We start from the raw sequence: 26,812 nt of genomic DNA, 5'->3' as shown, positions 1-26,812 counted from the left end.
ATCGAGCTGAGCTAGATGGTGATGTCGGGATGAGGTTGCGGTAGATGGCTGTCGGGGAATTGAGAATTAAGAAGACCACTCAATTGGAACGAACTGGAGTGGGATGTAGGAGTTGAAGATGGAAGGGGGAAAGAAACAGAAGAGAAGAAGGAAGAAGGATTGATTGTTGGGGGTTGGAGGAGATGTGAAGGGAGAGAGAAGATGAAGGGGAAGGAAGAAGGAAGGAAGGAAGGGGTAGGAGCGAGCGAGCACGAAGGGGTTGGCAGGAAGGGGGTTTTTTTAGTTTTGTGGGGACCACTGACCGGTTGGGGGATGGTGGGATTGGCTGGTACTTTTCTTGGTATGTATGCAGCGGAGGCGGCGGGATTGGGGGTTGGGGAAGGGGTGGTGGATGGGTGGAAGGGGGGGGAGGGGATGGGGGGATTGGGGGGACCGGTACCACGGAGTACTCGTAGATAGAGCAGAGCTAGTTATCGAGATGTGGGCTAAACTGAAGACAGGCCAAGCAGCAGACGAGGCGAGGAGGATGAGGATGAGGAGGATTAGGAGGAGCAGGAAGAAGCAGGCAGTACAGCGAATACCGAATAGAGAAGCATGAGCCAGCAAGCAGGCAAAGCTACGGTATCTACAACTAGCGAAGCAACACCATCGCATCACACCTGCGTAAGTACAATACGTTGTATGATACCTATCATATCACATTCCATCCCATTCATCCGCATATTCTCTGTACTCTACACGCGAATCCTCAGCACAACAGCCACAAAAAATAAATATTCCTCACAGCATCTGGATGCGGCGGAGCAGGCGCCGCAGCATCAGCAGTGAGCATCGTTCGTTGGCTGGCTGGTTGGCCACCCGCCCGCTGCTGCTGGCGATGGAACTATCTCCTTGGAGCATACTCTACACAGAGCGGTGCTGTGCTGGGATATCTCCATAGCAATCCCACTAGACTCACTAACCCTTAGCGGAGTCCACGCGTATGTATCGTGTGTGTGTGCGTGTGTGTCGGACGTCCGTGTGTGTGCTGTGTGTGTGCTGTGTGTGCTGTGTGTGCGGCGGAGTTGGACGGAGTCTGAGGAGTCTGAGGCTCGGAGTCGGACGGTGCTGAAGTTGGTCCGTGCTGCTGCTGCTGTTGCGGACGGTGGTTTCGCGCGATGGCTTCGCGCGATTGGGAATTGGGAATTGGGATTGGGATCTGGGAATCAATTACCTACCGAATTACGCGTGTCTAGATACGTGGGGCGGATCGAGCATCTGCCGGGAAACCAAGCTTCACTACTGCTCCACTTCTTCAGGGACGTCAATCGGTCGTGTCGGCAGAGCGTGGGCCTTCAGGAGAGACGAACAAAGAAAGATTCCTCACGCGCTTCAGGCTTCAAAGTCCAGGCTTCAGCCCGTACCCAGACACCTCCTATGTGAATATAAAATAGAGCACACTGTATCTACGGTACACTGTAGAGTACTCTGCACACTCTGCATACATCTGTACTCTACAGAGAGGGGCCGGGAAGATGGCCCAGCCACTCCGCAATAGAGTACCTAGAGTGTTCTGGCCCCCGAGTTGCCCAATTGCCCCCACCGCCAGCATCAGCAGCGCATCTCCTTACAAGTTGCCAGCGGCTCGGTCTGTGGCTGAACTGCCTGAGCTGTGGCTCTCCCGTCGCTCGCGATCCAAGCCTCGTTGTCTCGTCTCGCCTCGCGCGTTGGCCAGTGCACGGACGCGTTTCCACCTCCGGCTGGGCGCCGAGAGCGGTGGTTCCGAGCGCTCGACCGCTACCCCGGAGGCCGGAGGCCGGATGCCGGACACCGGAAACCGGGCACCGGGAGGCGAGCGTAGAGACGTGAGATGCGAGACAAGACGAGAGGAGAGACGAGAGACAACAGACAAGACAAAACGAGAGACGAAGCGATAACGTAATCTCCCGGCTTGACTGTCTCAGCCCCCTCAGCCCCAGCCGCAACAAGGAAAGAATGGAGGAATGAATGAGCCCGTAAGCTGGCGACGCCGGCGCGTCCTCGCATCTGCAGAGGAGAATGTTCGAAACGAAATAAAAGCTGAAGAATAAAACCAGAATGAGATACTGAAACAAAACAAAAAGAATTCGTAAATAAAATTCCAGACTCCAAAGTCCTCCCTCCAGCACAGCCCTGTCCCAAACCGGCAGGCACAACGAGGATAGGCGTAGCGGGAGGCAATTGACGGAGGAGATCCGAACAGAACGGTCTAAACGTCGACCCGGCCCCTCCCTCGCTCTCTCTCGCCCTCTCCGCCCCCTCTCGAATTCCTCGCCATCCCGTCCTCTATGTATTCCTCCATCCCCCGACAAAGAAAGAACACACATCACCGCTTCTCTCTCTTTCTCTCCAGAGTACCTAGAGTAGATACCTCCCTCGCCGACCAAACCTACCCACTTTTTCCCCGCACACCCACCACCTCATCGCAGCTCGCTAATGCCAGGAACACAACACAGTTTATCCATTCATCCCCATCCTCGTATGTGCGGCACTCTATATACCATACCGCAGAGTAATATGATCCCTCATCCTTCATCCCTCCACGTACGTCTACTGCCGCTCGTATGTGGGCACTGGGTATGTGGGCATGTGGGTATGTGGGTGTAGAGTAGGTAATACAACATCCCGGCGACACGGGGGAGGGGGATACGAGTGCGACCGTAACTATCTGAGGGGCTGAGCCAAGCCTCCAAGACTAGAGTATGTAAGAGCTCTGGGGTCTGGGATTTGGCCGCTGGTGCCAGGTGCAAGGAAGGTGGGCTGTGCCGCGTGCGGAGTCGGGGGGCGGGCTCCAGAGTCGAGAGTCCAGCCCCCACACGGGCGGCCGAAGAGCGGGGGTGCGGCGGGGCGGGGAAGCTGGCTGCTGGAAGCTCATTCTTATTATTTTTTGCGGGGATTTTTTCTTTCTTCACGATGCGGCGGTGGTCGGTCGGTGGTGGGTATGGTGCATACACAGGTGGCGACGAGATCTTTCACACGGATGCGATGATCTGCTCCTTCGTCGCGGTCGATTGCAGCTTCAACTATGGCCATACAACACCACATGGCGGCGTTCTCTTCGTCGCGTTGGAATCTGGAATCGCCGCCACCCCACTGCCTACTCTATGTACTCTAGACTAGACTAGACTAAACTAGACTGCTCTATGAAGGTCCGCAGGCGGAGCGAAGAGCGGGGAGCGGGGAAGCCGAGCCATTTGCGTGGCGGCGTGGCCACGTGATTCCGGCGTCCGCGTGAATCCGGCGTCCGCAAGCTCAAGTTCAAACGACGCCAGCGACTCGAGGCATGGGCAGCGGGAAAGACGAGCGGGGAACTGACGAGTGGGGAAGACGAGCGATGGGAGGCAAATTCCGCTACGGGACAATCCCCGCGTACTAGTGGTCGAGTAGTAGCCTGTAGGTACGCCACTGCAGTGAGATAAGAAAAGAAATCCCGCCATCAGCCGCCTCCCCGCCTTCCAAGTTCCCACCCCGCCTACGGTTACCGGTACTCGTGGCATACATGGAGAAGAGAGGACAGGACACTGGGGACAGCAGAAACAGCACGACACTCCCACGTCCCAAACACGGGACCCTCACGAGTCGCTAACAGAAGTTACGGAACGAGCGTCGAGCGTTGAGCAAGACGAGTGACCCGTGAACACTGAACGCGGAACCAGTACGGTATGTAGGCAAAACCACCTTACATACACGCCATGGCATCCAGACCGCCGAATCCTGCGATAGTTAGGTAAATACACATCTAGCCAGTGATGGAGCAGGTGGCTTCCGCACCGCGCGGCAGTCGATTAGAGTACCCACGTGGCTGTGGCGCGAGTGCTGCTGCGTGTATATAGCACTAGTAGAGCATCGCCTGCCGTCATCGTCCCGTACCTGAGCTCGGCGTTGACCCACGTGCGCCGCCGAGACTCCGGGCGGCGGCGGGCGGCTGGCGAACATAGATATGGCGGCTAGTAGTTGCGCACGCGGCGGCTGGGCGCTGGGCGCTGGGCTAGGTGGGTTCGCTGGCTTGTACTCCACCGCTGAGTAGCCGGCTGGAGTGTATGTATGTACCGATTGATCGTCGTGAATGGTGCTCCCCACCGTCCGACCCCCCTCCTCTTCGCTGCCTGGAGCGATCCGATCAGGCTTACAGGGGCCTTCCGCCAATGTCTCAACGAGTATTTTCGGCTGGTGACGTCGCTATCTCTATCTACATAGGCTATCTCGAACGTGGGACTTTCTACTTTTTACTTTTTACTTGTTAGTGCTGGTGGTAGTCGGCAGTGGGCAGAGGGGATGCTTAATGGCGATGCTTATCTCAAAGTCTTGGAGTCTTGGAGTCTTGGAGTCTTGGAGGCTTAAAGTTCTAGAGTTAGGAAGTCTTGGGGTCTTGAAGTCTCAACGTCTTGGAGTCTTGGAGTCTTGGAGGCTTGGAGGCTTGGAGGCTTGGAGGCAGGGAACGGGCGGTGGTGGTGGTCGTCGTCGTCATGGTGTAGCAATCGAAAGCGTCTGGACTCTGGATTCTGCTTCCGACCTGACTCGGGGTAGATAACTATCATGCAGTCTCCGTATAAAGGAAAGGAAAAGCATGTTTATCTGCATGGCCAGGAAGTAGATACCTTCAGCGCTCGAGAGTCGGCCGGGCAGACCTCCATGCCACATGATCCATCCCACCAATGACCTGACCAGCCTGAGCGAGAGAACTGTGAGAATTGTGAGATATCCGACAAGATACACTAAGAATAGGCAGCCAGGCCATCGTCCAATCGACAAAGTGCCAGTTCTGTGAGTGATATCGCATGATTTGCCACTCCCAGCTATACACGGAGTATACTTCAGCGCTCGAGCTAGGTAGACCTACTAGTGGCTAGATCATGGCAAGAGAAAACAACGGATAGCTACCACCCAGGCCATCGCCTCATCGACAAGTGTGAGTTCTGTGTGGTGATATCTCATGATTTACCCCTCCCAATGCACACCGTCAGCGCGCAAACCAGGTAGACCTACTAGTAGCTAGGTCGAGACAAGAGACTGCAACGGGCAGCCAGACCATCCTCCCATTGTCCCATCGTCCCATCGACAATGTTGCGTTTCTCATTCTGGTTGAAAAGCCACCGTCGTCACTCGTCCAAGATATTGCACATTTGTCATAATGGTCATATGCGCCAAGTCGAGTGCGCCTCCAGAATCCTGTTTATTCTCATACTTGCTTCTTCTTCTGCTTCTGTCTAGTATGTCTATCTAGTCATCCCCTATGTTCTGCGAATGAATAAAGCAACTGAATAATCTCTCACTCATATTTTCAACAGACAAAGTGCAAGTGCTGTTTAGTGATACTTCATGATCGGCCGCTCAGAGCGGTTCACGGAGTACCAGGTATGGGGGGGCAGTAGAAGAAACGCTATCCGCGGCGAGTCGAGCAATGCAAGGAGCAGTAGTAGTAGAAGGTACCGTACTAAACCGAAGTTCTGTATGTAGAATCCGGCTTCTGCGTTGAAACCGGTCGGTAGTTAGGCGGGTGCCAACTGCAGCTAAGACTGCATTTCTGTGGCCGAGGCCCGAAAGTGTTGGTATGGTATTCACAACGTTGTATTGGGAACCGGTGGTCTCGCAAAACACGTCGTCGTCACAATGGAACAGTGACGGATCGTTGCTGAAACAATACGGCACCACCTAAAGTAGGTACATAAGCCTACCTACAAACGCAGCATTTAGGAAGGTTCACGGAGTCATACGATCAGGCATCTGTCACGGGTATTTCAGAAATATGTGCATTGTAAAAACGTTGCACTGTCACAACTCTAGTAAGACGACAGGATTTCACGCACGGCCCATTCGTATGAATCCGCATTCCGTTGAGCTCGGTATTCTATCGGAATACCGAAGCGATGCTGAAATTACACAAGTCTAGTAACACTCCTGTCCCGATAAACGCCCCATTTTGCCACTGCACCTTTAGCGCTCGAGAGTCGAGCTACGCAGACCTCCAGAGTCCATAATCTATCCTACCAGTGACTAGCCATAGCGGGGGAATTGCGAGATAATTCCGAGAGGATTGCGCCAGAATTCCGACGAGATACTCTAGCAACAGGCTTTTTGTGTTTAATCATTGATTCCATGCGGGCTACAATGCATTAGCTAGATCGTGGTAAGATACAATAAGTCTACAACTGGCAGTCAGGTGTTTGTTCCATCGTCCCATCGACAAAGTCCCAGTGCTGTCTAGTGATATCTCATGATCTGCCGCCCCACTGCCCAGCGGTACACGGAGTATCGATGCATACCTTCGGCACGCAAGCAAGGCAGACCCAATAGTAGCTGGATCGTGACAAGAAACAACAAGTTTACAAAGGGCAGTCAGGCCATCGTCCTATCGTCCTATCGACAAAGTGGCAGCACTGTCGAGTGATACGCCATGATCCCACTGCCCCGCCAATTACAATTTACGTCCCGCCCCAGTCCCGTCCCCAGTGTAGTGACCGGTACAAAGTCGTCACGGCCACTGAATCCGCCCAACGGTATCTCGCCCGCTTGCTCCCCGCTGCTCCCCCTGCCGCGACACGAAATCCTCCGGCGGTTGGTTCTCGAGATTCGAGAACTCTACTGTATTATAAATATAACGAGCACCAGTTCTTGGTAGAATATTATAATTTTTTGAATTCGGATTCTAGTGTACATTATATCACGCGTATTCGGTCGTGTGGCGGCTACATTAGGTATCTATAAAGTGGTCGAGATATCGTTCTCTTGCCCCACCACCACACTAGTACTGGGGCATAACGAATAGGTATGCACATCAACTTCCGCAAAACCTACACCTACGCACGTGAACATTCAAACGAAGCGGGATACTATAGTCAAAGTCACAGTCACAATAGCAGGTATCGAATTTCCGTTATCCCCTCTGACGCTTTTATTCTATTCTATGCTCCAGCCAATCTAAACACAGAAAGACAGAAAACCATCATCATCATCATCATCTCTATTCCCCCATCATTCGTTCTCGGTATCGCTTCCGTTGCTGGAAGTGTCGAGGGTGTCAGGAGCTGTCATGAGCGAGTACAGCGGGCGAGGGGGCGCAGACAAGCGTGATCCTGTCAAGAGGAAGGCTAGCGGGAGGGTTAGGTCGGATGGATACCGGGACCTCGTCGATGATGTACCATCTGTAGCTAGTATTATTTCCTGTGCCGAAATCGATGAACGGGTTTCTGAAGATGTCGGGGGATCTCCCATGAGCGAGTACAGCGGGCGAGGGGGCGCCGACACGCGTGATGCTGTCAGGAAAAAGGCTAGAGGGGACGGCGTCGGTGATGTCCCATCTGTACGTAGTAGTTCTTGTTTTGAGCTCTATGAAGAGGTTTCTGGCGACGTTGGGGGAGCTGTAATGCACGATACAGGGCGAGCGGCGGTGGATAATCGTGAGAGGGAGAAAAATAGGAAGGCTAGCTGGAGTGCTAGGTGGGATGGTTCCCCGGACGTCGTCGGTGATGTCCAATCTGTTCTCGGTGCTGAGCTCGCTTGGGAGAGGGACTCTACCGGAGGCAACGCGGGGCTCTGGTTCCGTCTCCGGCATGCTGTCGTTCAAGCACCTGTCGAGGTTGAGATCGATGTGGATCTCGCGACGGTTATCCGGATTTACGAACCAGACACGGGGGAGCCTATCATTCCTGTCAACCAAGGTGCAGCAAGCGAGGCGATGAGAAGGCGACATACTCCTCTCTGAGTAGCTCGCTATTGAGTATGGCCTTCTTCGGCATGAGCCCATGGGTGGCACAGACGTCTTCTCCGAACCACTCGGCATACGAGATGGACGGGAACGCATGTTGATTCAAGCTATGTCACGAATCAGCATGACTTTCAAGTTGCCCACGCAGCGAAGTGATACTTATAACACGATCAGCTGCTGAAGAAGACTGCTGATGGTGATTGCCTGGCTGTGTACGATCTCGCATTACACCTCATAGTGCTTTCCCATATGACCCGTGGCGAGAATCCGAATCTTGAGCGACTTGACCGCCGGCCGAGTGGCGAAGGCATGCTGCACTTCAAGCCCAAACAAGGGTGTGCTATGCTCACCCACACCCGGAATGATGACACTCAGGAACGGGGCCATTAGCTTAATCACAATTCGGGAGAAGACGGGATGGATGCAGTCGATATCATCCTCAACCATGTCCGCGCTTATGTCGGCACCATCATCCCCCCCCATAAGGAGGAAGGTCATCAACAGGCGGTTCCAGATACAGCTGACTCTTGCACTCCCTGTCGGCCAGCTCCTTGAACCACTTGGATGCACTACCCAACTTGAGGGTGGGTGGAAACCAGCGGAAGATGCTTGACGATCTAACGGTGTATGTTGACATTGAGGCTGTCCAGCTTAGAAAGACCTTTGTCGTTCGGGGGCAGAAGCTGACAACCGGCGGGGGCCGAAGGCTGGTGCGCATACTCACCGAGAGGTTTGCTTAAAGTCTGTTCGGCCATCTCGCGCGGTTGCTGTTTAGGTGTTGGCGGTAAGTTGCTGTGTGACGGGAGTTCGTATTCAAAGGTGAAGGAGTAGAAAGGAGAAGAGAGAGTGGAGGATGCAATACAGTGGTAGTGGTGGCAACATGCTGCCGAGCCCACGGTCTCCGATTGTGGACCGGCCGTGATGTGGACATGGCGCATCGGGGCAAGGGCTTGTGCATACAGAAACGCGGCTGGGGAAATGCGGCCGGTGATGAGCGGAACGGGCGAGGAAGTCGCAGCAGACGCCGTGCGTACGGACAACTGTTGGATACCGGTATACGCAATATCAAGACGAGTCTCAGACTATCTCTACGATCATCCGGGACGTTCACTCATATCCACCCGGCCGGCGGTTCATGTGATATGACTCGACTCGCCCACAAAGCAACGTGGCGACGAAGGAGCCGTGTGTATCTGTACCAACGATATCATTACCCGGCAGGAAGAAGTGGTACCTATTCACTGATTTTTCTGCTATCTACTATAAATCTTTGCTCAATCGGTAATCTCATGTCATTGGCATCTCCGACGGGACGACGGACATAGCAGACCTTGAATTCCTCGCCGCATCGCCCATACACGCAGCAGCAGTTGGTACTAATGTGCAGTGCTCGATACTTCTCTATGATCGTAAAGCTTCCGCCTAACCGGTTGGTTCCATTTAGTTTCTATGTTCGTGGAGCTGGCGGTAAAGAGTACCTATTCGATCAGGACCGTAGGTGAGTCATGAGATATGGCTCGTCGCGTGAACGTTTGTTAATCGCGTGATTTCGGCAGGTACAATACATAGGATAGAGACAGGCCGGGGCTGAGGGCAGGGGAAGCCACATCGGACCGCTCGGTGAAAGTCGAGTTGGACAGTGGCGAGGAAACCGGGGGGCGGGGAGGTGTATGGGTAGACAGTGTCATGATCTAGACAGGTCGCATGACGGATGGAGTGACACCGAACGTCGTAGGCAGTGGAGGTGAGCCATATTAGATGGCTCTTCGAAGTTGAATACAACCTCAATTTCTTCATCATCTTTCATTTTCGCCAGATTCCTTCAACGATACGTCAGTAGTACTCCTGAGTCCTCTGAAAGGTTACACGCAACCCTCTGATCGCTCATACAGCAACTCTCCAGCTTAAGAAGATTTATTCCATTCGCGATGCTCGGTAATTGTGATACAAACCTTTTTCTTTTGGCGATCATCGATCCACTCTTTGTTGATTGGTTTCGCAGCTTGGTACGACAGCCATCCAATCAGGCTTCACCGAGCCTCTTGGCACGAGAGTAGTTCATGTACCTCGTACATGAGAACATAGCGGGGAGGGAAACCTAATCAACTAACTATTATCTACCCCACTTTCTTCAAGTTCAACGTTTCTCTTCGGCCCTTTACTCTTCACCGTCGTGTAGTAAGCCTGTATCAGCCTCGCCCACTCGGCCCAGCGAAAATGTCTGGCCTCTTCTATGTGTTCCTGAAGTGGACGAAAGCCGCCGATAACAACGCTTCTGCCAAACACGGTCGCTATCTCCTCACTTTCAGCTCCAGATACGAAGCCGACGAACTGTTTCGCGACCTAAAAGATTTGCAGAGCGGGAATCGCCATCTGTTTCCGGTGTTGATTCGCACGTCGGCGCAATTCTGGTGCTACGATTCGCCCGGTATGTCCATCATTACCAGCCCATGCTTCGATCGCATTACTTACCGTGCACATGCAGAGTCGTGGGAGTCGATCCTCCGGTTCCAGATGCGCAACGACCTGCCACAGTTCAAGAACACGTTCATGACGCAGCTGCTACCGAACGGCGACGGCAATTCGACGTGGCCGATCATCCAGAACCCCGAGCTGGGCCCGGACTGGATCAGCGGCGGCGAGTACTTCATCCGCAACCGCCGGCAGCCAAATCTCTACTGGTACGTCTGGGCCAATCAGATCCGCACCTCCGTCTCGCGCCGCACAAAGTTCTGCATCACGAGAACCGGGACTTTCTCGGACGCCGACCGCGCGCCAGTGGTGCTGGTCAGGCTGGACAAGGTCAGCGTTCGCGCGGTTGCAGAGACGCTCACCCCCGGGGCTATCAACCCAGACAACCGCAAGTACGTCTCCGTCTCGGAGCGGCCAACTAACCATCTGGAAATGAGCGCCAAAGATACGCATTGGGAATTCGGCACGCTCGTAAACAAGGTTGTCGGTGTCATGTGGGACACTTGTTCAGACGCAACCTGGGAGTCCGAGGTACCGCTCGTGACGTACATGCCCGGTGGTGGCGGCGATGAGTGGGAGCTTGTGTAGCTGTGTGTTGGGATTTCTTGTTCAGAGTGTATTCTGCTTTCTGATTGTTTTGGGTTTCGACTTGGGGTGGAATTCTTCCAATGGTACCTAGATCGCGTTGCCGTACAGTCCAAGGGGGATAGAATATACAGCATCGTTGTGGTTACAGTAGTGAGACCGAGTGCTTGCGTCGTCAGAATGGTGGAGGTGATGAGTTGGAGCTTATAGTTATTTCCAAGATCTCACTCACGACTTGATCTCATTCACGACTTGATTTCCTCTCTTTTACTATGTGCCAGCCGGACCGTTCCCAACCTGGTGCGCCCCCAACCGGCTACGGAATGTACTTCCGATCATTTGCATCACTGGCGAGCACTCACACGAACCGAAGCCTGCAGTGTAAGACTTACGTTGCAGAATATGGGTGTGCGTATGTAGGCGAGAGAGGAGGGCGTTCTGTCCTCCGTCCTCTGTCTTGCGGCAACTGCCGCATTGACGACTCTCGGCTGGGAATTCCCGTGCATCACACGCTCGGCTGGACACCGATGAGTTGTTGGGCGATTGTGTTCGGCAGATTCCGCTTCGCCTTCAAGTAGAGTACCAGTGCATCAGCTCGGCGAGGGGGCAAGCACTCGGGTAAGTTCCGTACCGCTCTCAGAGACGGCAGATCTACGTACTCTACCTCAGCCCCTCCCACAAACGTCCACTCGAGCAGGTCGGCCGCATCACCGTAGGTTCGCAGCCCTCTAGGGCGCGGCAGGGGCTCACCTCCAACAGTCACTTCATGGGCCGCATTCAGCCCTCGACTTCGAAAGAAAACTGTAGACGTGAGACATTATCCTCCGTGACCGAGTTCCCGTCTGCAAATCCTAGGAATCTTCAGATGAGATTCCGTGGAGTGAGTGATGCGCTGTGATAACATGCTGTAACAATCAGTAATAGTTAGAACACCACCTCCAAGTGGCGTTTTTCAACCCGAAAGTCCCTGCAGCTGTTGGACGACTGGCTATCGAGCGTTGGAGCGGTTTGTTTGTGCACAGCTATTGGTCGGGTAGGCAGTGCATGCATTCATGCGTAACGACCCACCGGCGCAGGTACTCTACTATACATACAGCGGATCCATCGCGCTCACTGCGCAGTCGAGCGGGAGACGCCACCGCATTACTATTTCACCGTAATAGGTGGTATAGATAGTATGCATATAGGCCGTATAGCCAGTATAGCCAATAACCGGTACAACACCGCACCTATCCCGCACCAATCCCACCCCAATCCCGCAGTCTCGCCGCCAATTGGTGGGGTCCTGGTGGGGGTGAGACACCGCCCCAAATCCGGGTGACACCTCGCAGCAGTACGTATTGTACCTCGCAGCAGTAGAGTACCTCGCAGCATCAGCCTCGCCAGCAGATGGCACCAGCAGATCGCACCAGTAGCATCCGCAGCAGCATCATCGGCAGCAGCAGCATCAGCAGCGGCTGAAACGCCACCGGAACGTACCGTATGACCGTACAGCGGCCTCTCCACCTGCAGACGCTTCACGCACGAACTTTGCGGTGCGATGTGTACCGATGCCGCTACACATGTAAACATCTACCTATCAAAACACTGTACGGTACACATGTGGGTATGCCATCGCCAGGTGATTGGGCCTGAGGGACGTTGAATGGCGCCGTCACGCTACTGCTTGCCTTTTTGCCTGCACTGCGGCCAGCACGATGGAGGGTGCGATGGAGATGCTCCCAGTCTGCGGATGGGACTGGACGGTACAGGACGGGACGGGCGGGTTCGGTTCGGCCGCTGGCGCGGGGAATTCTTCGCCGTTTGTTTGGTTTATTGGAGTGGGGGGCAGGTGGCGCCGGATACGACAATGTCTATATATGTAGTATATAGTTAGTGCGAGGTCGTTGGCTCGTTACACCGTTTACTGTGTACCGTGATGGTGGGCGGGCTGATGGACGGGCTGATGGCGGGCTGAAGGGTCGGCTCGGGTCGGCTGATGGGTCCGCTAGGTTTGTGACGGTATTGCACTTGTGGAGATTAATAGATGACTATGGTACCGTGTGCGGTGGAATGAGGCGGTGGGCTGGCTGTCTTTCTGTCTGTCTGCGGATGTCAATTTGTTGGGCTTGATGGAACGGGCGGTGGGGCTGTCTCTCTACCTGTACAGACGTGGTGAACTGGCGCTACGAATCATCACACGAGGCTGCTGCTGATGCTGGTTGCAGCCAGTGGTCACCGACGGTACGTATCACGATTCACAACGAATCACTCGCGCTGCCGATCTTCGCCGATCTTTTGACCGGATCGAGGTGTCTATTGGAGTATATATATTGAGGGTAGTATACAGTAGTCCAAGCCTGAAGGGCAACATAAACTCACGATTTGCCACGCTGAGTCCCAGAACCCCGGAGTCGCCGAGTCGCAACAGGAGACGGGGTCGCAAGTCCGCAAGTCTGCTCAACGTCGCTTCATGTCTCCCTTCCTTCCTCCCTAGAGTATTTTCCTACCTACCTCCCTCCCTACGTGTCTCCTCTACCTAGAATACCAACATCCGCATCCCACGTCACGTTCCGCCAAATTCCATTCTTTCAAGTTCCACACTCACGCACCGTGACACGTATGTACTGTTACACGGTAGTACGGTGCGGCTGAAAGAACCTGCAGCCGACATCACCGGCATCACCGACCACGGTCAGCCCACATCACCACCCCCCGTATTCTACATAGAGTACAGCGCCCCCATCCAAATCTCCCTGCCGCCCACGACCCCACGACCTCACGGCGGAAAAACAATGGTCCCGAACACAGTTGGGGCACTCTAGGTTCCGTTACTCCTGAAGGGAAGGCGGACGGTATGTAGAGTATGTAGGTCCCGCACGCACCCATTCACGCACTAATTCATGAACCCCACGGGCAGCTCTACGGTCAGCTCTACAGAGAGTACAGAGATACCGAAATTGCGATGACACGGCGGCCGCGTATGCACTCTGCTCTACTCTGGAGACTTGCATACCGGCACTCAATGGCAGCAGGAGGTATGTAGGAGGTGAATAGAGCGCATCAACCTTCCCACTCGGGTCTCCGGAGCCGGGATGAGCGAGGGGGGGGGCGACACGGGTCGTCACGCGAGCTCACGCGGGCTCACTCGGCCCCAATAGACCAATATTCTAGACCCCGTGCGGCCGCCTGGGGGTTTTCCGGTCACTGGGTAATGGGATAATACTCTACCCGGCTGGCGGATGATTGACTGGCTGGATGACCTACTGGATGACTGGCTGACCGACTGACTGGATGACCTACTGGCTGGATGACTGGCTGACCGACTGACTGGATGAACGAGTGCGCGCGACTCGTGGGTACCAACCATAGTAACTTGTAGTAATAGTAGTAGTGATTGTATGGTCCCAGCGATGAAAACGGGCATCGTTTCGCTCGCTTGTCCGCTGTCCACTGTCCACTGTTGACTGCCCAGACTTACTCGCGCAGTAAATCGTGATCCTCTTCATGGAAAGCCTTCACACTCTGCTCTAGATTAGTGGAGAGTATGCACAACAGACTACAAACGTCAATCCGCCAAGTATCTAAGGCGCAAACCAACTACTGCGCGACTTGTCGAGCACCTAGAGCACCACGATAGACAGATGTGTAGATAGGCGCAAAGCACGCCGGTGGATTCTTATCCGGCGACAACTTAGAGCACAAGTCACCCAGGCTTCAGCTTCGCGTATACTAGTCTGTGTATACTAGATACTAGCGGTCCTCCCAGCGACGTGTCTTTGCACATTGCACGTTGACTTGCAAGTTGCATGATCTTCAGCTCGTTCAGCTCGGGGAGTCTTGCCACAAGCCTTATGCACAAGCCTAACAAGCTCGTAAGGCGATGATCCATAGTAGAGTCGGTAGGTGGGTAGGTGGTGTAGAGAATGCTGCACCTTCTCGCTCTTCTACACCTGCCTGTATCTACACCGGTCTTTCATCCTCTAGGCCTCTCTCCAGAGTCCAGAGCACATAGAGTACACACACATCTGCATACAAAGTACTCCAGGCAGTGATGTCGTTACCGACATCAATTTGCAAAACTAACCGGTGGTTGCATGGCGTGCATAAGGCTCCCACCGTCCCACCCACTGACCCCGACCCCCACCCCGACCCCGACCCCGACCCCGACCCCGACCCCCACCCCCTATCATATGTATCTATCGCGCACGCTTACCGCAGCCCACGACCCACGACCCACGGCCAGACCATCGACCCACGACCCACGACCAGACCATCGAGCAATCGACCAATCGCCAGCAAACCATTTCGCATACGTTTCGATTACCTACATACATACACAAATCATTCGATTTCGTAGCGTACCAGCGGCGGCGGCGGACACGAGATGAAAGAAAAGAGCCTGTCATGCTCCATGTACTCTACGTGGCGGGGCAGCGCGGTGGCGGCGCTGCTGGTGGTAACGAGAGGTGGTGGTTGCACTTCCGACGTTTTCCTAGGTGTTCATGTACACACTTCTTACATATGTAGACATGATCCAGTGCAGTGGTGGCAGGTGCAGGTTCAGTTCTGGTGCAGGTTCAGTTCTGGTGCAGGTTCAGGTGCTTTAAATCGGGGGGCGTGGGCTTTGGCTTTGGCTTGGGGACTTTCGCCTGAAGCGAAGAGAAGGAAGTGAAGACCAGAGAGGAGAAGAGAAAAGGTCGAGAACCAAAGCAGCGCACGCTACGCGAAGTTAAGCTCTCCGTATCCAATCCAATCCAATCCTATCCAATCCACGCAGGGGCCCGGGGCTGGCGCTGGGAACGCGCTGGGAACGGGCAGGGCTTAAGGGCCGGGGGCTAACTGCTAGTCTACTACTGGTAACTAACTAGGGGGCTAATAATAGCGGCCAATCCTGGACCTGGAAAGTTGACCTGGTTGAGGTTCCGCTTCGCTCGCCTAGTTACTGGCCTGTGTACGGGTGGTATGTATCATGGACATGGTAACTGGTCAGAGCACCTAGAGTACTCGACATACATATCATGGAGTCATGGACTCGCGATTCTACATAGATTCTAGACTCTCGAGCACCGTAGAGTGCTATATCTACTATTAGCATGTATACACAGATCCACAGCAGCGACATCGCAGGTCGCGTTGCACAGTCACACATAGAGCATACGAGTAGAGCCTGTAGATAGATGGAAGGAATCGCAGTGGATGGTTGCCGTACCTACATCTTCACCTACCACCAACGAACACCAAGCCCCAGCCCCAGTTGCCGTTGCCGTTGCCGTTGCCGTTCCCATCCGGGTGCCATCCGGGAACCTCTCCTGTTCCTTCTTCCCTTCCCAAAAGAGAGGCGGCGAGAGAGATTGCACTCCCCCTCCAAACATGCGCGCGGACGAAAAGAGCGAGCGTCGAGCGACGACGGCGCGGCTGGGCCACCTAGGCGGATGTGTGGGGGATGCGAACTTCTGGGGGCTCGAGTTTTTGGGGATTTTTTTGGCGGTGGGGTTTTTGGGGATTTGTGGGATTTGTGGGATTTGCGCAGCGAGTGCAGATCGGAAGCAGAAGCAGGATCAGAAGCAGGATTAGGCACGGGACACGGGACCTGCATGGGCAGCCTACTCTACATCTGGCCTGGACATGGCCACGGCCCTGGCGGAAGGTGCCGTCGCAACACAACGCAACGCACACAAGAGGCGAGAGGTGATGTGATATGCATAGCATAGAACCTATTCCTGTCGCCGTATCCGGCAGCAACCCTGCCGTATCGGGAGTATCGGGAGTCCTGCGACTCTGCTTTTGCTCGTTTTTCTGGCTGTGCTGGATTTGCGACTTTCGCTGCCACTTCGGGCAATTATAGGGGAGCCAAGCACCCAGGGTGGCAATGCACCAGGAAGGAACCGAGACACTGCATCTCATGCGTGTTGCTGCGTGAGTGGAGCAGGTGACGATAGTGAAGCAGGTGAAGTGAAGCAGGTGAAGATAGTGAAGCAGGTGAAGATAGTGAAGCAGGTGAAGATAGTGAAGCAGGTGAAGCAAGTGAAGCAAGTGAAGCAAGTGAAGCAAGTGAAGCAAGTGAAGCAAGTGAAGCAAGTGAAGCAAGTGAAGCAAGTGAAGCAAGTGAAGCAAGTGAAGCAAGTGAAGCAAGTGAAGCAAGTGAAGCAAGTGAAGCAAGTGAAGCACGTGAAGCACGTGAAGCAGGTGAAGCAGGTGAAGCAGGTGAAGCACGTGAAGCAGGTGAAGCAAGTGAATCAGGGGAGTGAGATCCCACACCCTTTGATCCTGTGTTCACGCTCCGGAGAGAACACCACCATGGAGAAGAGCGAGACAGAGGGAGACGGAAAAGCGACATCCCGATGCCAGCGCAGCGGTGAAGATATCCGTCCGCCGCCCACCGCCGCCGCCACCGCCGCCACCGTCAAGCCGTATGTACTCTACTTACTGACTTATGTACACAAAACCGTCGCCAGTGGAGAGGAAAGCCCGAATGCAAACTTCTCATGAGCACATTACTAGTGTGCTCTTCTACATAGGTAGATGCATACCAGAGAGTGCGGTTTTGGCAGCTGCAGCCACGACGGAATTCTACGCTCGTGCGCATGATGATGCTGACTGCAACGACTTCTGCAAGTCGCAAGTCTGCAAGTGTGCAATGTCCAAGCCCCCCGCCTCCCCCCCCCCGTCCCCCCCTATGGCCCGTTTCGGCTGGCTCGAAATCACGGAGAACAACACGAAAATAAGCCACCCTCGTACTCTACCATGGGTGCCGGCGATCTTGCAACTAGCATGTTCCTAGTCGCCAGTAGATACTTGGATACCTGGATATCTAGAGTACTTAAAAGAAGAAGCTAAGCGGCGGCCGCCTGAAGATCCATTGTCGCTCATCTTTCTCTGTGCTAGTATTCTTTAACGCGCGGGAACTGTCGATGTTATGTATCTATGTAGACTCTACAGTTGTCTTTCCCGCTGGCCTTGCCAGCCGCTCGGCGGTGATGTACATCCGGTACCCTTCGTCCGTCCCTGCAGTGCGCGCAGCGTCGGCCCGATGACTATGTGGGCATGGCACGATGGCATGGCATGGCATGGCGCTGCGGTGCACCACCGCGACATCACATGGACTCCGTCAGTCGGGAGTGAGGGGGGAAGGGAGGGAGGTGGGCACGTTCGCCAACCAGCCAGCCAGCGGATGGCACCTGCTTTCTTCGCCGTTATCGTGTCGCGATGGATGGATCGATGGACGGATGGATGGCAATACGGTATTCGAACCGAGCGTGTAACTATAGTACGGTTTAGGCTCGCATGTTTCGACCAGTCGCTGGAGGCGGGTTACTACTACTACTACTACTACTACCACTACCACCACTGACTACTGCTAGAATCCACAGCTGAATCGAAATCCCGCAGGCAGGGCCAGCCCCTCCCGCATCTAGGGGGGCCAACGTCGACCGGTCCCCGATCGGGGGACTAGAGTAACTAAACTAACTAACTATATCCCCCTGTAGATTCATTCATTGAGTGCCGGGCTTCTCGCCATCTATTTTTCACCCTTAGTTAGCGTTGCGTTGAGTGAGCAGTGAGCAGACTCCAGAGTCAACCCCGTTAGCTACTCTAGTCACTCTAGTCACTCTAGATAGATACAGCAGATAGATCCAGCAAGCAAGCAAGCAAGCAAGCAAGCAAGCAAGCAAGCAAGCAAGCAAGCAAGCAAGCAAGCAAGCCACCGGTGCCCGGTCCTGACTCCTGTTGGAACTTGGTTGATGCTGGAAAAAGAGCCAAAAACGTCTCTCTCCAAGGCTGAAAGTTATTCCACCCCCTCTCCCCCACATACACAGATGGAGTACACACACCTATGGAGAGACTAGAGCACCTGGGTTAGATCATCTCCCCCAGCCCCAAGTGACAACCGCGCGGTGAGAGGGAGAGGGGATGTGGTATATAAGATGCACACACGGCCGTCCATGATCTCCCCCGCCACTCCATACACAGGACGCACCCACAGGACTTACTGGCCGGCTAGCATTCAGTCGCTTCTCCCCATCGGTCATTCGGTCCATCGGTCCATCGGTCAATCGGTCGTTTGTTTGTTTGTTTATCGACACACACCCCTCACATTTACGACCTCATAATGTTTTCCACACTACGATGGACCATCTCGGTCCTGGTGCTCAGCCTGCTGCTCGTCCAGATCGTCAGCGCATGTCCGGGCCAGACGGGCGAGTACGTAAACGGCCGCGCTCCGAACGATGGCAACCACCACAAGGCCAAAAGGGCCGTCACTGTCAGACGGGATCTCCACTTTCCAGATACAAATAGCGGGAAGGGCATCAATAGGGGCGACCGCGTGCAGAACAGGGTGTGCAAGAAGTGGTACGGCATTCGTGATCATATACTCAGGGAGGTCTTTCACGGTACGTTACCATCCTTTCCCTTTCCCCTTTTTCCATGCATATGCACATGCAGACCTGCTGTGGTATGATTGGTTGGTTGGTTGGCCAGGGCACGACTGATTTTTTGCTTTTTCCTTCCAGGCGAGTGTGGCGACAGCGCGCGTGCAGCAGTCAGGCTCGCATTCCACGATGCCGGCACGTTCTCGCTGAAGCTCAAGCGACAAGGCAGGCGCAATGGCGGCGCCGACGGCTCCATGCTCGTCGATCCCGACGAGATCGATCGGCCCGACAACGCCGGCCTGCAGGACATCGTTGCGCAGCTAAGGCCGCTCGCGAGTCAGTTCGGCGTGTCGAACGCGGATATCCTCCACGTGAGTTCCCCCCCCCCCCCCCCCCCCCCCAATCCCATCCCATCCCATCCCATGCAGCCTGTGCACCTGCTGACTCCTGGGTGAATAGGTCTCCGGCATCCTCGGTGTGATCATCTGTCCCGGCGGCCCACCGATCGAGACGTACGTCGGCCGCCGCGACGCGCGCAACAAGAACCCCACGGGCCTGCTCCCGGACGTCAACGACTCCGTCGAGAAGATGGTCGCGCGCTTCGCTGACATGGGCATCAGCGTGCGCCACCTCATGGCGCTCATTGGCGCTCACTCGACCGCCACCCAGCGCTTTGTCGACCCCTCGCAAGCGGGCTTCTCGCAGGACTCTACGCCCGATATCTGGGACGTCAAGGTACTTCCCCCCCGCCCTTCCCACCCCACCAACCACATACTAACCCCCCGCCGTAGTTCTACGGCGAAACCCTCAACGACACGACGCCCGACGGGGTATTCAAGTTCGCCTCCGACGTAGCATTCGCGCACCACCCGGTGACGCGTCGCGATTTCGAGCGCTTCGTCGACGACCAAGACGACTGGGACGAGGACTACGCCGTCGCCCACGAGCAGATGAGTCTTCTCGGCGTGGACCGCAGTCGGCTCACGCGGTGCACGGAGATCCTGCCGCCAAAGATCGATCTGGGACCCCTGTTTGTTGATCGCGATGAGGGGATGAGTAGCGATGAGGATGGTGATCCGGAGGATTTGGCCGGTGCTGAGCCGGATGATGGGTATACCCTTAGAGTGGATCGTACCAGGCTTAGGGTTGTGCTGAGGAAGTTGAGGAAGTACTGGGGGTACTCTGGGTAGGGAGGGGGTAATCGTTAATGTGTATGTATGCTTGGATGGGGAATTTTTGGTAGGTACGCGGCCGTGGATAGTTACTTAATCATTAATAATAATTGAGCCCGTAACACTCTAACACTCTGGTCTTTCCAATAAGCGACGGCAATAGTTGTTGGTGATGAGATCCGCGAGAGATAAACATGTAGATACCGGTATTGGTTGCACCGTTGGAACATCGATCCAACTGCATGCCTGCACCAGCGAGATTGAGAATTGAGAGGCACAAAAAGCATTGCAAGTAAAATATATAGGTGGTACAGTACTCGCTTAGAGTATGCATACCAGCCTTTCACCAAGCCATACTGGCACTTTTGCCGTTGGAACACAATGGACGTCTGGGCATAGGCGGGTACCCTGTGGTCAACTTGTACTCAGCGACAATATCGGGTACGCGTGCAAAGCCTGCGGTACTCTCCAGCTACCTACCTGTTGAATTTTCCCGCATACTATTTCGTGAGCGTGCTCCGTATCACTCGGATCACTGGTGTGGGTTCACTGACAGTGGATGGAGCATGGAGTCGGGAGTAATGTCGTGTTAAGCTTATAATTCACTATGGATAATTTCAAGTGCTCTTGTTGATCGCAAGCGAGGGTTTATAGAGGGTGGTCTCATTCTGGAATCTGTTTGTGTTTGCTCCCATGCGACCTAGTCATCTCGGAACTCGGCAGGTCCCATCCGGCGGCAAGTTCCGTTGCGGCTCCTTCCAAAGCTCCAAGCTGTCCTCACCGTCAAAGTTACCTTGAGCACCAGTACAGCAAGCACGTCAGGATGACCTCCACCTCGTCGTCGATATCGTCGCGCGTTACGTTCGACACCGTCTTACCGCACTCAACCCTCAATGCCTTCAGCGACGCGCACGGGCGCACGCTGCTCCTGCGCGGGCTCAACGTTTCCGGCGACGCGAAGTACCCCGTTTCCAACGCGCTGGCGGGAACCCCTGAGTTCTACGACGTGAGCAATGTTTCGTACACGGGCAAGCCGTTTGTCGGCGAGCAAGAGGCGGGGCAATGGTGGGCTCGCCTGCGCAGCTGGGGCATCGGCGTCGTGAGGCTCGTCGTCTGCTGGGAGGCTCTCGAGCCAAGGGAAATGGGCGTTTACGACGATGAGTATCTGGTCTACCTCCGTATGCTTGTGCGAAAGGCGGATGAGGCGGGATTGCGCGTGTTTATAGATGGGCATCAGGATGTGGTGTGTATGCGTGTGCACCCTGGGCTCCCCAGTGTCGAGGGGATGGCGACTGACGGCGTGGTGGCTAGTGGTCGCGGTTCACGGGTGGTTCCGGTGCGCCGCTGTGGACGTTTCATCTCGCCGGACTCGACCCGACCAAGTTCTCGCATATATGTGCTGCCGCCCTCGATACGCCGAAGGAAAGTAGCAAGCTGTCGACGCCCTCCGGAAGGCTGTGGCCGACAAACTACTCCAAGTTCGCGGTCGCCACCATGTTCACGCTGTTCTTTGCCGGCGAGGTGTTTGCGCCGAAAGCACTGTACTCCGGGTCGAATGCGGAGTTCTTCGGGAAAAACATTGGATACGTCTTGCGTACTTCGTATATCCGTGCGTACGCACGCCTGATGGAGGAGTTGAAGGATTTCCCCAACGTTCTCGGCGTGGATCCGATGAATGAGCCGCATCCCGGGTATATCGGTCTTCCGTCGTTGCACTACTTCAACGAGACCACGGATCTGCACTTGGGGTACATGCCGAATGCTCTGAGCTCGATGACGCTGGCCGCGGGTGTGCCCACCAGCGTCCCGTACTTCTCTCGCAGCTGGCCACACCCTTCCAAGATCACCCGCAACGATATCCTGAACCAAGACAGTATTACCGCATGGCTCCCCGGAGCATCGGATATCTGGCAGGATGAACGCGTGTTCACCATCTCGCCGTCTGGAAACGCAGAGTTGGGTCCTAAGGGCCTCTCGTACTTCCTGAACCATCCCACCACCGGCGCTGCGGTCGATTTCGAGAGTGACTTCTACGTTCCGTTCATCCGTTCGTTCCACCGTGCCGTCATCGATGCTGTCGTCGGAGGAAAGGCCGGGACATGGCTGTTTGTGGAACCCGTGCCCAATCTCGGTCCGCCGACGTGGACATCTCCGCGATCCCCGGCAATCAAAGGCGAGGACGACTTCATCTGCTACTCTCCGCATTGGTACGACATCCGCGCGCTATACGAGAAGGGACTCTCGTACACCGTCTCGTTCGACGTCCTCTCCCTCGCCAATGGCTCTCGGAACATGTTGGCGCACTCGTACTTTGGACGACCGGGCCTGACCAAGAACTATGCGGCCAACTTCCGCCGCTTCTGGAATCATCTCGACACGTTTCGCGCGGGCACCGGCACTCCCACGCCGATCCTGATCGGCGAGACCGGTGTCCCCTGGGACATGAACATGCAATCCGCCTACAACACCGGCGACATCCACCACCAACTGACCATGACCGACGCGATCCTGCACGCAATGGAGCAATCGGGCGCTTTGAACTGGACCTTCTGGAACCTGACGCTGTCGCACAGCACATTAGGCACACCGTCAGCCGTTCACAACGAGACCTCGTCCCCGTTTCAGAGCGGCGACGCGTGGAACTCGGAGGACTTCTCTATCGTCTCGTCGGACCCGAGCACCACCGAGCTACCCCTACAAAACTACACCGACACGGGCATCCGTCCGCACGACCGCGGCATCCCGCTGCAGCGCGCCGCGCACTTCGGCGATCTATACCGCGGGCTCCGCTGCGCCCCCGCGTTCCTCCGCCCGTACCCCTTCGCCACCGCCGGCGCAATCGTAAAGTCCGAGTTCTCGCTCGAAATCTGCCGCTTCGAACTGGAGTACCGCGTCCTGCGCGCCGCGGGATCGGTGGACGAGAGGACCACCGACATCTTCATCCCCGCCTACCACTTCTGGGGCCGCAAGGTGCTCGCCAAGTTCTGGGTCCGCACTAAGGACAAGGGCGTTAGGGCCGAGGAGGTCCTGCTCAAGTGGGACTTTTTGGAGGGCGATGCCGTCGCTGCGGTACGGTGGAAGTGGGAGTGCGGTAGCCAGTCGATGAGGCTCGTCCATGCGGCGGGACTGCCGGTTGGCGCGATGGTGGGAGTCGTGCTTGAGGCCAGGAGGGAGGAGGAGGAGAAGGTGGGCTGGGCGGAGATGATCAGGAGCTGGGTCGTTTAAGTGGTTATGGAGCGGATATAGATGGCTTGTAGATGGCTTATGGAGCGTTTGATTTGATTCGATACCCGACAGGGCTTTTGTAGAAGTTGCAGCAGTAACTAGTAGATTGGAATTTTGGACTGGAATTTGAGTGCCTACGGTCCTATATTATTGTTTCTTGGCTTTCGGTGAACTGTTGAGCGGAAAGCGATTCCTCAAGTTCACGCAACGAGCCATATCTCATGAGTCATATAGTGTCCTGATGGAATACCGGTAGGTACTCTTTATCGCCAGCTTCGCGAACGTATAGAGAAACAAACGAAAACCAACCGATTAGGCAAGAATGCTCCACGTTTATGGAGAAGCATTAAGCACTGAGGATTAGCACCAACTGCTACTGCGTGTACTACCTATATGGGCGATGCGTCGTGTCATTCAAGGTCTGCTGTCCCAGTCGATCCGTTGGAGATACCAACGACATGAGATTACCGATTGAGAATTGGCGTATAGTAGATGGCAGAAGCATCGCCGGATAGGTACCACTGGGGGGACGTCACACCGCGCGTTAGAGATCGGCAGCCGAGTGATCTCGTGTGATCCCGTATGTGACTCACTGATACGGACTAGGTAGGCTCGCAATAGCTTGTACTGTGATAGAGTATGTACCAATCGCCGCGTATCTACGAGTAGACGATTACCTCACTCCGTCATAGCTTCCAAGCGCTTCCACTGCCCAATGCCCATTTGTAAATCCAGCACGTCGCGGAGGACACATTGTACCGAACGACAATGCCAGTCATCCCGGCCTCCCGAGTGGGGGTGGGTGAGCACTGCGCAGGATGTCACCGCCGGTGCAGGTATTTCGATACGAGAATCGACATCCATCACCCAATCGGAGTATATTCGTGGGATACGATGACAGCACCTATGCCGTCCGCACTGAAGTGCGCAATGCGTATATGCAGAGAAGGCTTCCATGCAGCCTGCAACTTGCGTATCCAGTCGGTGCTGAGCCGATATATTCAAATACGTAGCCGGACAGGTCACCCTCGGTTCCCCGCCAAATGAAGTGCTCAGCCGAATCTGGTGATTGGGAGCAGCGATGCATGGTTTCGGAGTTTCGGCGCGCTAGCGTGGAGGTGATGTGAGTGAGTGACAGCATATGCGTGAGTCATAGCTACTACAACTAGCTCGCCGCTCTAGATACCACGAAGGCTCCTTATAATCCGGTTCGTGGCGGGCGAGCGAACAGCAGAGTTCGCAGAACACAGCTAAGATATGATGAGTTTGGATCCGGCAGCAACACACATGGTCTTCTACGGCGGATGTCTGTGCACGCACCTGCGCTACCGCATCGAAATCGTCACCAGCACCGGTGGGCAGAACACGGTGACCGCGATACACTGGTATGTACACATGCCTCTTCCTTCAACTCTACCGGTGAGACTCTCGATAACCGACACGCCGACAGTTCCTGTACCAACTGCCGCAAATTCTCCGCCGGCCTGCAAGCAACCTACGTTTCCGTCCCGCCAGCGAGCATAATCTGGGCGACGCGGGAACAGCACCTGGACTCCGCCGAGGAGCAGCCGCCGAGCTATGGTGGTACAACGTATAAGGAACGCATCGATGCAGTTGGGACTGCAAGAGGGTTTTGTACGTGGTGTGGTGCGTCGGTGCTCATCAGGCGGGAGGGTGAAGCGAGCGTGCTGATTGCTGCCGGGAGTCTGGATGAGCCTGGGGCTGTGTTGGAGGGGGTGAAGATTGTTCCTACACCGTGTGGACAGAGGCCAAGAGTGTTGTGCTGAAAAGGGGGGTGACGGCCGGGGTGCGAGGGAATCTTGTGTAGCGATAGATTGGTGGTTTAGAATACAGATTTTGGAAAGATCGTTAAAAGCTTGTTTAATAGGGAAGGGGAATTGACCGAAAGCTTTCCGTGATGTGCTATGAGTTTCAGCATGCTGAATTGTTTGAATTATCGCGCGCAAGAATGGGCACAGCCGCGCATCAAGAAGCGCCGCCTTTTACTCATGTTTGGAGGGAACCCGCAGATGCAATATTTGGCTTCACTATCAGCGAGCACACTACTCTCCCTAGGTAATAACATACATCTTCTTATCTTCAATCGTGGAACTCGAAAGCATTACCATCACATGTCCGTGCAAAGCTCCATCGCCATCATGTAATCCACCCGCCCCTCCAGAGTCCACTACCGGTACAATTGCTACCGAAATAACAGCAAGCACTCCCGCAATTCGCAAATGACTTGCCTGTAAAAGTCCTCCTGCATTTCCCTATTCTCGAGGTCATCATCGTCGAGACCAAAATTGCGTTCCAGACATCGCAGCACAACGCGCGCATATCGCGTGCCCATCTCCCACTTGATCTCGTTGGCCAGCCGCTTCGCACCGAGGAACTCCTTGAGATACACGTCTGGCTGCGAGGCCTGCCCGAGTTTCGTGCACAGATTGTGCAAGCTGTCGCCGTAGCCTATCTCGATCAGGGCGATGGCGAGCGAGGAGAAGTGTTCGTTTTTGACTAGTTCGGTGCCCGGTTGGGTGGGAGGGCTCAGTCGTGGCGAGGCGACATAGGGGAATTTCATGGTTTCGTCGCCGATCTGTTGGTTCGTTGGGATGAGGAAGTTGATGTCCCCGCTTCGCCAGCCGGGCTTGAACCAGCAGTCCGAACAGTGGAGAAGACAGAAGGCGAGGAGGTAGGCGAGTTCGTATCGCCGCTTGTCGGGCCAGGAAAAGACCTTCTTCCGCGGCGACGAATTCGCCAATGCGATCACTTCGCGAAGCGGCATGCGGGAACCTGAAGGCAGCTCATCGGCCTGCTGGAGGACATGGCGGTGGCTGTCGACGTAGGGGAGAATTCCGAGGTATGACATCGCTGGATTTGGGAGTGTGCAGTTGATTCGCAGCTTGATAGATGTTAAAGAGCACCATGATTGCAAGATCCCATACATCACCTGTTTTGATGGCTGTGAATTATCGACGGTGGTGTGAGCGGATGTGATGATGCTGTGTGCATCCACCATCACCTGATCCGGGGTTCAAACCGGACACGCACTGTCTCCCGAGTCAGCTGACGGACTCCGAGTCGAGAGTTCGCTTTATGGCGCTTGGTTCTGGCTGCCGAGTGGACGGTGCGGTAGTAATCGTCTGCTGATGGACGTCAAACTCGAGTGTTCGCTTCATGGCGCTTGGTCTTGATTGCTGAGCGGATGACGCGGGAGTAGTCGTCGTCGCCGACAGGTTGGCCGCCGAGAGAGTCCTTTCGGGGAGCACCATTATACATGT

At 55.0% G+C, this 26,812-nt stretch overlaps 7 protein-coding genes across 7 annotated transcripts; 4 read left to right on the top strand and 3 right to left on the bottom strand.

Moving 5' to 3' along the window:
• Positions 1-1,761: 1,761 nt before the first annotated feature.
• Positions 1,762-2,034, bottom strand: BZA05DRAFT_412420 (uncharacterized protein). Its single transcript, XM_051485098.1, has one exon. The coding sequence runs from the start codon at positions 2,023-2,025 to the stop codon at positions 1,777-1,779; it is 249 nt and encodes an 82-aa protein (XP_051335010.1). The 5' UTR covers positions 2,026-2,034; the 3' UTR covers positions 1,762-1,776.
• Positions 2,035-7,036: 5,002 nt separating this feature from the next.
• On the bottom strand, positions 7,037-8,360 carry BZA05DRAFT_449233 (uncharacterized protein; the record flags this gene model as incomplete). Its single annotated transcript, XM_051487335.1, has 4 exons — positions 7,037-7,655; positions 7,711-7,830; positions 7,953-8,177; positions 8,242-8,360. 4 exons carry the CDS (start codon positions 8,358-8,360, stop codon positions 7,037-7,039), a joined length of 1,083 nt encoding a protein of 360 aa, XP_051335009.1.
• A 1,483-nt stretch (positions 8,361-9,843) lies between these two features.
• BZA05DRAFT_412418 (uncharacterized protein) lies at positions 9,844-10,919 on the top strand. Its single transcript, XM_051485097.1, has 2 exons — positions 9,844-10,151; positions 10,209-10,919. The coding sequence occupies exons 1-2, from the start codon at positions 9,941-9,943 to the stop codon at positions 10,781-10,783; spliced, it is 786 nt and encodes a 261-aa protein (XP_051335008.1). The 5' UTR covers positions 9,844-9,940; the 3' UTR covers positions 10,784-10,919.
• A 7,720-nt stretch (positions 10,920-18,639) lies between these two features.
• Positions 18,640-20,436, top strand: BZA05DRAFT_380055 (heme peroxidase). Its single transcript, XM_051481904.1, has 4 exons — positions 18,640-19,155; positions 19,276-19,505; positions 19,594-19,869; positions 19,926-20,436. The coding sequence occupies exons 1-4, from the start codon at positions 18,873-18,875 to the stop codon at positions 20,322-20,324; spliced, it is 1,188 nt and encodes a 395-aa protein (XP_051335007.1). The 5' UTR covers positions 18,640-18,872; the 3' UTR covers positions 20,325-20,436.
• A 569-nt stretch (positions 20,437-21,005) lies between these two features.
• Positions 21,006-23,662, top strand: BZA05DRAFT_477583 (glycoside hydrolase superfamily). Its single transcript, XM_051488314.1, has 2 exons — positions 21,006-21,549; positions 21,618-23,662. The coding sequence occupies exons 1-2, from the start codon at positions 21,130-21,132 to the stop codon at positions 23,529-23,531; spliced, it is 2,334 nt and encodes a 777-aa protein (XP_051335006.1). The 5' UTR covers positions 21,006-21,129; the 3' UTR covers positions 23,532-23,662.
• A 1,074-nt stretch (positions 23,663-24,736) lies between these two features.
• BZA05DRAFT_412414 (Mss4-like protein) lies at positions 24,737-25,392 on the top strand. The gene is made up of 2 exons (XM_051485096.1): positions 24,737-24,916; positions 24,982-25,392. Exons 1-2 carry the CDS (start codon positions 24,789-24,791, stop codon positions 25,316-25,318), a joined length of 465 nt encoding a protein of 154 aa, XP_051335005.1. The 5' UTR covers positions 24,737-24,788; the 3' UTR covers positions 25,319-25,392.
• Positions 25,393-25,719: 327 nt separating this feature from the next.
• On the bottom strand, positions 25,720-26,400 carry BZA05DRAFT_422579 (uncharacterized protein; the record flags this gene model as incomplete). Its single annotated transcript, XM_051485797.1, has 2 exons — positions 25,720-25,734; positions 25,777-26,400. The coding sequence occupies 2 exons, from the start codon at positions 26,398-26,400 to the stop codon at positions 25,720-25,722; spliced, it is 639 nt and encodes a 212-aa protein (XP_051335004.1).
• Between the last annotated feature and the right edge of the window lie 412 nt (positions 26,401-26,812).

The sequence above is a fragment of the Tricharina praecox genome, assembly GCF_024521635.1.
Source record: "Tricharina praecox strain CBS 144465 chromosome Unknown BZA05scaffold_41, whole genome shotgun sequence".
Lineage (NCBI taxonomy): Eukaryota > Fungi > Ascomycota > Pezizomycetes > Pezizales > Pyronemataceae > Tricharina > Tricharina praecox.
The sequence above is the reverse complement of the archived record's forward strand: the minus strand, read 5'-3'. Positions and strand labels throughout refer to the sequence as shown.